The sequence below is a fragment of the Esox lucius genome, chromosome 5 (genome assembly GCF_011004845.1).
Source record: "Esox lucius isolate fEsoLuc1 chromosome 5, fEsoLuc1.pri, whole genome shotgun sequence".
Taxonomy (NCBI): Eukaryota; Metazoa; Chordata; class Actinopteri; order Esociformes; family Esocidae; genus Esox; species Esox lucius.
In genome coordinates this window covers 36,411,406-36,423,239 of record NC_047573.1, presented here as the reverse complement: position 1 = coordinate 36,423,239, position 11,834 = coordinate 36,411,406, and the positions used below count along the sequence as shown (strand labels likewise).

General features: G+C 38.6%; 1 protein-coding gene across 1 annotated transcript in view; it reads right to left on the bottom strand.

Annotated features, from left to right (window-relative positions):
- Nucleotides 1–231: 231 nt before the first annotated feature.
- The window catches only part of atrnl1b (attractin-like 1b), a 264,456-nt gene continuing 252,853 nt past the window's right edge, over nt 232–11,834 (bottom strand). The window contains exons 28-29 of the mRNA XM_029119865.2: nt 9,182–9,296; nt 232–3,872 (exon numbers count right to left, since the gene is read on the bottom strand). Of these exons, the coding sequence (XP_028975698.2) occupies nt 3,748–3,872; nt 9,182–9,296 (240 nt within the window). The 3' untranslated portion in view covers nt 232–3,747. The remainder of the gene's footprint in view (nt 3,873–9,181; nt 9,297–11,834) is intronic.

Here is an 11,834-nt window from a genome sequence, read left to right as displayed (position 1 = left end):
ATTTTATGTCAGGAAGAGTGACAGTGGATTTCGTAGAATATATACAAAATGTATATTTCTGTATATTTATTTTGGGGATAATATTCCACCACCCAAAGCACTAATACATCTGACCGCAACAATTCATGACTGGCTTTATCCCTCTCCTATCAAAGTATAAATTATTCTTTTAAATTAAAGTTACAGCCTGAAAACTCATCGCCTGGATCTTAAGTTTGCCAAACTTTATTTATAGCTCTGTGCTGGAGTATGTTTATATGCATCATTCAGAAATATGACAGCTTTCTCAGTCTCATGCCAGCACTGGCCGACAAATCTGGCTAGACATAGGAACTGATAGATATTGATAAATTGAGCATGCTGAGAATGGAACAGAGAATATAGGAAACCGGAAGACCCCCTCCTGTGTCGGTCTCCACCAAAACAGACAAATTGATACATTAAACATACAATTGATTTGTGTGTATATGTTTCTTTTAATACATTTTTCACACCAATGTTTATAAAAAAAAAATACTTAAAAAAAATGTTGACAGAGGAAAGGGGGACCTTACAAATACTCCTTTGATGATCTTACAAATACTGCTTTCACACACAGTTGACAACTTTGGTGGATGTGAAATCAGTACAGCTTAGTTTGGCTGAGTTCGGTCTAATGTGAAATATACTTAGCATTAACGGACGTAGGTCTTGCAGGTTACCACAAAAATCTTCATTTGAGCGGTCCGTGACCTACGTTTACAAGCTTTTCATCAATGCACCAACAGGTGGTGTCAACCATTAATTTCCATTAAGGGTGGTGGTCAGTAGTGGTGGTGCATTTGAAAACTCAGCTGAGGCAGACAATATTGAAATATGCTCTATAACTATCAAATTACTGGATCAGCTGCTTATTTACGGGTCCCTATCTAACAATAATAAAAAAAAATGGGTTAATTTCTGTTACTTGTAAATCCTTTTTTTTAAATGTATGCTTATGGTGTTCACTTTTTGAACATCAATAATGTTTGCTGACTTAGTACCCCAGCTCTACCAATCGCTGTATGTCTTCAAAGAGCCAAGTATGAAAAGACATGTTTTCCCATAAGCCTTTGAATATTAACTGAGTTTTTATATTGGGTCGGATTATTCGGATAAGACCATGTGTAGCAGAAAGGGATACAGACACATTTTGCTCCTTGGGCTGAAGTGTCACACCTCGCGACATTGACAGGTTTGGTTTTTTATTCCAGTGACATGATTGTTAGGAGCGCTTCTAAACGGAGAGCACATATTTTTGACTGTAGGTATGAGCTGAATCAGGGGGAAGCTGTACTCGCTAAGCAAGCATGACGCCTTTTACATTAAGAACTGATTTATTTAAACAATACCCTACAGAATCACTGATTAAAACATATTACTATTTGTAAATAAAATATGACCACTGCAAGGGTGGAAGGGAGGTCCTGTAATGTTCCATTCACAATAAGAGCAACAAAAATACAGAATAATATACAACATATGTTCAGTGATAGGAATGAGTGTCTGCAACCTAGTGGCCTAAGAATATTCCAGAGTTTTAATGTTTCTGGCATGTTGTCCATCTTTCAAATAGATTTAAAATGATATGCAATAGTAGATTTTAATAATCTTTTCCATAGTGAATAACCCTGATTCCTGTGTAATAACACTAAGCACAATGACGATTCTTACTGTGTAATAACAACACATTTCATTACAACATATTAAACTGGCATATTGTATTATTGGTTTAAAATGAAATGTTTTACAACAACATCATAAGAATATAGTTAGAACTATAATTATTACAATCCCTATTAAGACTATGGACCGAAATAGTGACATTGCATTTCTATTTTGGTTAAGAATACTGATTGTTAAAGGTTTGGTATTACACAGGAATCCAAAACAAACTATTCATAATATGTCTTTTCACAAACAGATAAAGGACCTGTGGTTTATTGTAGATATAATAATACCAGAAGACAAGGGCCTAAAATACATTAAGTTCTCTTTCCAATTTTCATAAAAACAGGGAAATAAACAAAAATGTAAAGAACCAAATAAAAGTGACAAAAACATTCACAAGGATTTCCTATGTTCAAGTCCATGTGACATAAGTAAATGTTTCACATCTGTCAAGTGATGAAGAGCCGTATATTGCCCGTTGCTGAATTTTGATTGGCCCATTGGTTTGTGCATCAGTTCCTCTGGTCAAGACCTAGATCTCATGAATTCATGCTAAGCCAAACTGTGAATCGCTCTCCAATTGCATTTAAATAAAATACACCAAAAGAAAAAAAAAAAAACATTTGTCATGAAGAATGAATCTCCAAACATGAAAGGGACCTTTTGATTATAGTTTGGGTCTCTCTGTAAGCAGTACAGGTGGAACAGACCAAAGGTGAATATAATTAATGGGGTTAGATATGCCATTGTTATGTTCCCCCCAATAGACACTCCTCCATCACATTCTGCAAAGAAAGAAACCATGAGTTGAAAGGTCCATTGTTGAAGAGGCTGGGCCAATGTCCTAAGAAACTCCCTGAACAAATCTGTACCAGGCCATTAAAAAAGATCAACAATAACAAATGCACCACAGGAGGCGTTGAGTCCATCGGTGTTACTACTGTAATCATCGGAGTGCAAAAAAATTGTTTCAAACCTCTGGTTTAGCTACTAAAATGTGTGCGTCATTCACCTTCCTTTTCCAGTGAAAATGCATTCACACTATACATTTAGAAGACTGGCAATACCTCCCATTTTAAACCACCAAGAATGGATTGTATGCCTACACTGTGCCTTCACATGTCTGTGCATTACCTGCGGATGCCATTTTAGGCTTGTTCTGCTGCGTGGATTACACAAATGTAAAAAATGTAATTGGGGTCAAGACAAAGGAGTTTGGCCCCATCAGCAAGGTGGCAGGACAACAGAAGAAAGACTCAGTTTCCCGGTCATAGCTTCCTATTTTTGACCAAAAGCTGGCCAATGTCCATATGGTAAAACGTGTTCTGCCACCAAAGCATCAGGGTAAATATAACAAATGGTATGTTCAACTGTATGCTTAACTACATGACTACAGACTTTAGTACAACAAACTCATCTATTGTAAGCAAACAAACTGCTGCAATTGAATGTGTGGACAAGATGGTTTGTCAAACAAAAAAATCTATAAATACATCTACTACCAAGTCTTTCCACCTTCAACTCTTCTTTACCAACACGCATCCAAATGGTTGTGCAGCATACAGCCACATATAGGACATTTTCTCATGCATTAATCCCTTTGCTTTTTACCTCCAAATGTAAGGTGGTCCCTAAGATCCAGCATCTGTGGTTAATAAGTCCTTTAGACAGTAAGTTCCAGACATGCTCCATAGCATGGAGGCTAAGATTATTGGCACCTATCTGGATTTAACTGCCTTAGCCCATGGCCTAGCCAGGTGGCAGTAGAACCAGTAGAGGAGCAGGAAGAGAAGGGGAGCTGGTGGTCCTTCCAGAGGATATGGAGGTGAGAAGGTGGAGAGAATGTCTGAGACAGAAGGCCGTTGCTTTTGATAAAAGGGGGCAATTCCAGTAAAAGGGTGCAAGCGTTGAAAGTCCTTGGGGTTGGAGGCAGAGAATGGAAAGGGGCACTTGGCAGTTTGATGAAGCCTCATAGCTATGCTGCCCACTCCCTGGAGACTAAGTCTCACTGTTTGGTTTGATTACAAACCAGCAGACCTGACTAAGCGGGACATGAACTCAGACGCAGGTGCCTTGGTGGGCCGGGGGAAGGGCCTTGCGGTTCTTTAATCCATGGATCTTCTCTTTGTAGTCCATGGGCTTCTGCTGGGAGGTGTCAATCAGAGCACTGGCAATGGCAATTCCTGAAAACGGAGAAACACATAAGACAAAAAAGCATTACAATCAAGGAGAAAACCACTCTGCCTTGAGCAAACTGAAAATATGATGGGTATTTCAGCTTAAGCCCCGTTCTTTATCTCAACCACCTCATTTATTATAACATCTAAATTCAGTCAACACAGAAGTGTATTACTTTTTCAAGAAAGCAAAATACTTTAATTTAAAGTGGTACCAGACTGCATCTCAAAATATAAGTGACTTTGTACAACAGAAACATTTCTTAACCCCCACAAGACAGCCTTGGAGCATCGCATTTTAGTGTGTAATGCTATTTTAGAGATTAGGTGCCATGCTCCTATACAACTGTACTAAGTAGAATTTCACATATTGATCATCCCAATGCTATTCCACCTCCAGTTTTTTTTTCTAGTCAGTCAAGGGAGTTGAACCTGCAACCTTTTTCTTACTAGTGCCATTGTGTGATTGACTTAACCCCCACATCAGTTAAATCCTTTGAGAGAACTTTGAGAGGAACTCTCCCTTTCAGCAGACAGGCTCAACCAACAGGTATTCTGCTTCGTAAACTCTCTGATCATCTGAAATTCTACTGGGTGTAGCAGCTGTCCTCCATTCCTCTCTTTGTGACAGAGGAGCCAGACATAGTTAATGTTGGCAATCGACCAACGGGCCCTTGGGCTACTGAAGCATGCCAACACTCTATCAGAGACGCTGGGGCATAAAACAAACCGCAGCTTAAAGCCTCCAAAATGATTTTTCAAGGAAGTCGCAAATCCCATTGAAAGAGAGAAAAAAACGTGCACTTTTGTGCTCACCAGTTTGGCAAAACCCCTCCCATTGCAATTGAAGCAATACAATTAGCTGAAGGTACAAATCATTACAAAAGCTGTGCTGGCCAAAATAAATTTTATTCAACAGAACCTTGGACATTGCGCATCGGCAGTATGGTAGGTTCGGGAAAAGCAAAAAAAAAAAAGCCCTCTCAAGGATTAATAGAGGTTTATATAATTGTGTGCACCAACTAGTGTGTTTATACGTGCGTGTGTGTAAAGGATTTTTAGCAGGTTCCAGTGGATCATTCTATTTAAAAGAGGATGTAAAAAAAATATATATATAAAAGAATGTATGCAATCACTACTGAGTCACCCAGGATATGTTGGTATGGTACTTAAAATGTAATTTAAACATGAAAACTGACATAGGGGATACTTTATGCAATTGTATTTTATTGTGTTAAAGTTTGCATTGCCATAGAATGTGCCTTCACAGGAACACTTTTATTGTTTCATTGAAATTAGCAGACTTTGTTACTTCATTTTTCGGTTTAAGAAACCCTGATGTAGACGAATAGTATCTTCTGATGCACATCTCACCAAGCTTCAGCGAATTATCACTGCTCACTCAACTGGGAAGTATAAAATGTCAAACTTGTACTGAAAGGAAGGTGCGTTTACCAACCAATAACCATGACTCATCTTGCAGATGTCCAAGTTAGCGCAAGGAGTGACTAGTGTGCTACGAGAGACAAGGTAGTCCTATTTTCACAGGTGGGTTTTGGGTGTTAGATAACTTTTTACATTAAACTAATGAAGTGCTTTTTACATGAGTTACATGGAGGGGGGGCAGTTCCTGCTCCACATTCTTACTGTGTGTTTGCTGATTATCCATCTCATGGAAAAAAAGTTTTGTCTTTGTACAAAACCTGCAAAATAATAGTTCTGCACTGTGAGCCGACCCTCAAGTTTATTATTCCATATGATGAGTGATGTTGTGGTTCACTCATCGGGAAACAGGCAACCAGCCCGACTCTACTCAGAACTCTACTATCCATAAAAGAAACCTGGACCAACCATGCTTAGCTTCAGAGTAAGCCAGTGGTCTGATGAAAAGTGCCATGCAGCTTTATAAAAAAGACTGTTAAATTACTTCTAAATTACTTAAAGAGGAGGTATATAGAATTTATTCTCCATGCGGAAGCTAGGTAAAGTGCTCTCACTTGAACAGAAATGCAGTAATCTGAGTAGGTTATTTTAGCAACCAAGAAACGACCAACTTTCACTTGCTGCAGTCGGCCATTGTTGGTTGATGGGCTTAAGGAGGATATGATCACGTCTCTTAGAAACATCGATGGAAAGTGAGGGAGGATGTGATTTTTCCATTTGAAACATGCTGTTTCAACTCAGAACTCTAACACACTGTAACAAGTGGAGTTCTGAGTAAATGTACTGGTCCCACGAATCTACTAGCTCCCGTCTTTTACTGTAAACTCTGTTTCATTGTCTCCGTCAAAATTGTTGTTTATCATAGAGTGAGCTATATTTCTAAAACCTGGTATCTGTTAATATGGTTTAATTTTCAGCCACATCAGGATGTTCTTCATTTACGATTGTGAAGTGACTGTTAATTTTTCCTGTTTTGTAAGGGAGTCCTGAAGGGGAAGACTTGTATTCTTTGTAAATTTTTTGGGGCAAATGTTACATAAACAACAAAACAGATACTTTTTTCCTGCTGCAAACCTTTATTTTATTTTGTACCTTTCCAGCTGGTTGTATTTTTGTCCGGTTGATTCCGGCCAACAGTTCACAATACTATTACTAACAACAAAAACTATTTCAGAACACTTATCTAGATGGACTTACAAGAGCCTTTCTCTAAGACAGCTCCTTCACAATGCTAAAAAGGGGATTCAGCTGTGTTTGGTTGGATTATCTATCTCACCTTAGACATGAACATTCCAAGCTGGTAAACAAGCATTAAATTGTATTGTTTTACTGTGGTTTTCTGTACACATGACAAAGTTTGATTTGATAAGAACAGTGACTGGAGTCAGGAACATGCACACCGACGATTTATGTATGGTTTACAATATAATTGATGTACATTGGCGCCTCACCTGCAATTTTAAAACACTTTTAGCAAATTTGGGTAAGAAGACTACAAGAATCACAGAGAAAAAAACATAACATTAAAAAAAATTACAAAACTGTGTTATGACCCTTACTGCAGGTTACTAAATTACAATCAAGAACACATTAGTTGAGTGCTACATTCTCTGCAGTAAAAGAGAGATAAAATACACATTACAGTGATAATTTTTAACATGGGGATAGATAACAGTGCACTACTTTATCAGCGTAAAACCTGTTTACATAAAGTTTCTTTGACAACATATACAGATAGCATATTCAGAAGTTTGAACAATATTGCTAATATTACTTGTGGGAAAAACTAGGCAGGACATGCTTTTCTTTTTAACCTAGCATGATTCGAGTGCCCAAAATCACAAAATCCCCAAGTGCCCATTCTGTTTTCACACATACAGATGATAGGCCTGAAGTAGAAACTAGGCTCTTTTCACTTGTAATCTGTGACTCAATTATGGTGATGATGCTAGTGGAAAGCTGAGAGCAGCATGACAGAACAGGTTGTGCTGTTAGTAACATAGGGCTGCTTTTAGCACCTTTGGGAATGTCAGCTGAGCTGAGAACGTGGGAGAAAAATGAAGAACAAAGCCAAATCAGAAAATTGTTCCACACACCCCCGCAAACAAATGCTTTTTGTAGAGGAATATTTGTCAAAATTTGTTCTGCAAACCAAACAGAATTTGTCAGAGAGGAATGAGTTAAGCATCAAAGGCGTACAATGACAAATGGGGACACCAACCTGAACTGACTCATTTGTTCATGAAATATTTCCATAGAGGCACTCTGCATATGATTCTGTGTAGCATGTTAACGATATGTTTCCCAGCTATGTATACCTGGCAGAAGCATATCATGAGTATGTCATTTAATATTGAACTGTTATTGTTCCAAACCTTTAAGAATGTTCTGATAATTGACAAATCAGAACACCAATTTTGTTGTTACTCTCTGAAAATTAATATTTTATTTAGGGGAAATACTAAGAATTTGGGACAAATAGATAAACATCCCTTTTTGTATTCATTCACCAATCATTTACAGTTTATGAGCAGAATAATGTGCATGAAGGCAGCACTGCCTATGGCCTATACATAAGCTGTCATTCACAGGCAAAATGTGCAATGGGATTAAATGATTAATCAAAGTACAACCAAGTAGCTAGGTTATTATCTAGCTTATTTTATTCTCCAGGCTGGATAGTGCTAGCTAACGCCGGTAAGCTGTACGGGTTGCATTGTTTGACTACTAGCATACATCAAACTTTAAATATTTGCTATTTTAGTCGACAAGATTTCTTTGACAGTATACCGCACAAACACCCTCAGACTTTATTTTTACTACACAACCCTATCTGTAAATCATATCGCCCAAGCCCTTTTTCGCCCTCACACTGTCATTAAAAAAAGCCCAACTGGGCGGGAAACTGACCCATCTGGCAACAGAGCAGTAGCTCCACAATTCCTCTTCCTTCAAAGTATGAGCCCAATACATGCAGCCTCAACCATCTGCAACTTTCACATTTTATATTTAGAGAACACATTAATGTCATAGAAACAGCATACAGATTTCTCCCTTAGCCAGTTAACATGTTTAGTGTCTATACAGAACACTTTTTGAACTAAACAAATACATTGGCTCCTCTAAATAGCGTAGGACATTTTCAACTTAAACATTGGTGTAGCGCCACCAACAGGCCAATTGAGGTGGCACGCGGCATGACATCTTCATGAGGGGTGTTGGACATGTATGTGGCATTGCATGGCAATAGGAATTTTTTTTTCAGGATGGAAAGCTCTTTGTGTAACAGTGGCCACAATTGACCAGAATGACCATAAATGGTGGGAATGCCATTTTCCCATTTTTTAACAGATCAACTTTTCCTTCTAACTTTAACTAGAGGCAGGTATAAAGTATACGTATACCAACCTACAAGTCAATTGGAACAACGGTTCATGAGAAGAAGATTTTTAAGGGTTTTTCACAAAATTCTAAATGGTGTTTCAAGCGGCTGCTGCTAGGCAACCATGCCGTGGATCCATCCCATTAGGTAATTTATTTCAATAAGCCTCTATACTTACATGCATAAAAAGTTTGGTGAGTTTTCACCAAACAGGACAATTGTACTGGATAGAAAAACACAATTCACAATTATTTAAAAGGGCCCTTCAGAGAGTATTTAGACCCAATCTCTTTCTCCACATTTGTTATGTTATAGACTTAATTCATAATTGATGAAATATATATTTATAATCACAATACTTCATAATGACAAAGAGAAAATATTCTATGCCAATGAAATAATTTATGTACACAGGACCATTACTATGAACTAGGATCAGGTTCCCAAACCTCAAACCAAGCACAAATTAGAGTGAGTGTTTGTGTCTTACCTGACTGGCCCGGGGGAGGCAATCCAGAGGGGCCTGATGGTAGGCACAGGAGAACGGTCAGGACAGCGGCTTTGCCCCCTGAACATGGCTCCATGGCAATGGGCTTAGGAGGACCCTGGAAAAGCGGACGGGGGAATAGTGGGATATAGTGTAAGTTTCAAGATTTTATTGGTTTTAAGCACTGAGTACACAGTGCAAGCTGCCCAACAAAATTCTTAGAGGCAGTTTCCTGTTTAACAGTGCTACATTATTTAGATCCATATTTACATGATGTGTCTGTATGGGTGAGTGCATGTGTGCCTAACTGAGCAGAATCAGCATAAGAAATAACAGGATAATTCTAATATTTCTCAACTTCTCATAAGTAGTTATGTAGATATAATTGTAGAGGTGAAGTATCTTTCCCAGAAATGTGAATTGGACATAAACATGTATGTGAAAGGAGACAAGGCTGCCACCTTGTCTTTTTGAGTAAATAGCTACAACCATATTAAACATGCGTCATCCAGATAAAGACGGATGACTGACCAGATAATTGACATAAATTGGGAGTCAAGATTAAGATTTTTTCTCAATGTATTATTATAGGATTGAAGGGGGGAGAGAGAATGAGAAACAGAGAAACTAAGACACAAGCATAACACATAGGCATAGACAAATGCACCATGTGCAACAGCACCATGTGCCTATTTAATTTTAAACACTTAAATAGAGTAGCGAAGCTCATTCTGTTTGCTATATGTGTGACCCTGCGCATCTGAAGTGGGGTTGGAACCTTTCCAAGGTCTGAACTCACTGTTCACTTGACTCTGTGTTCACTTAGTGACTCAGCAAAAAAAAAAGCTTTGTTCATCTCTTCCAGAACGACTTTAAAATGTTTTAGTAAGAGTAGAATCCTTGCTTGAGAAAGGGCCTATGACCATTGCTTAATGTAAATTAGGTGTGCTTTTTGGCCAAAAGGAGTCCTTACAAAGAGAGTGACATTGCTCTGAAATGTCAACAGTGCGCAGAAAATAGCACACCTTCCCATTAGCATGAGAAAAAGTGTATTTTGTGTTATAGGAGACAGTAAGCAACTCAACTGTCATAGTCTATATTTAATTGTATATAGTTAGGTGCCGGACATATTTGGACAGAATTTTCATAATTTTGCCTCAAAACTACTTTGAAAGACTTAAGTGCAGACTTTCAGCTTTAATTCAAGGGGTTGAACAAAAATATTGTATGAAACGTTTAGGAATTGCAACCATTTTAATACACAGTCCCCTTATTTCAGGGGCTGAAATGTAATTGGACAAATTAGCACAATCATTAATTACAATTGTAATACTTTGTTGAGAATCCTTTGCAGGCAATGACTGCTTGCAGTCTGGAACGCATGGACATCAAACACTACTTTGTAATGCTTTGCCAGGCTTTTAGTGCAGCTGTCTTCAGTTGTTGTTTGTTCATGGGTCTTTCTGCCTTAAATAGTCTTCAGCAAGCGAAATACATACTCGATTGGGTTGAGACCAGAGGGTTGACTCAGCCATTGCAGAATATTCCACTTCTATGGCTTAAAATACTCCCTGGTCATTGTCCATATGTAAAGTGAAGTGCCATCCAATCAACTTTGCAGAATTTGGCTGAATCTGAGCAGATAATATATCCCTATACACTTCAGAAATCATCCGTCCGCTTCTGCCTTCTGTCACATCATCAATAAACACTAGTGACCCAGTGCCATTGGAAGCCATGCATGCCCATGCCATCACACTGCCTCCACCATGTTTTACAGATGATGTGGTATACTTCGCATCATGAGCTGTTCCATGCCTTCTCCATACTTCTTTATTCCCATAATTCTGGTAAAGGCTGATCTGTCCAAAGGATGCTGTTGTGGAACCGGGTTTGCTTTAAAAAAATTTTTTAATGTTTTTGGGCAAAATCTTCTCTTTATGGTAGACTTGGATAATTATATGCCTACCTCCTGGAGAGTGTTCCTCACTTCGTTGGATGTTGTAAAGGACTTTTATTATACCATGGAAATGATCCACCACTGTTGGCCACCTTAAAAGGTATTTAAGGTGTCCAATTGCAAGTTGTTGTTCTCGTTGACTCTCCTCTGAAGCGTGGCAACATGAGGGCCTCAAAACAACTCTCAAATGTCCTGAAAACAAAGATTATTCAACATTATGGTTTAGGGGAAGGCTACAAAAAGCTATTGCAGAGATTTAAGCTATCAGTGTCCACTCTGAGGAACATAGTGAGGAAATGGAAGACCACAGGCACAGTTCTTGTTAAGGCCAGAAGTGGCCGGCCAAGTAAAATATTGGAGAGGCAAAGGTGTAGAATGGTGAGAATGGTCAAAAACAGCACACAGACCACCTCCAAAGACCTACAACATCAATTTGCTGCAGATGGTGTCACAGTGCATCGTTCAACAATTCAGCGCACTTTGCACAAGGAGAAGCTGTAAGGGAGTGTGATGCGGAAGAAGCCTTTTCTGCACACAAGCCACAGAGGTATTAGGTATGCAAACGCACATTTGGACAAGCCAGCTTCATTTTGGAATAAGATACTGTGGACTGATGAAACAAAGATTGAGTTATTTGGTCATAACAAGGGGCGTTATGCATGGCGGCAAAAGAACACAGCGTTCCAAGAAAAACCC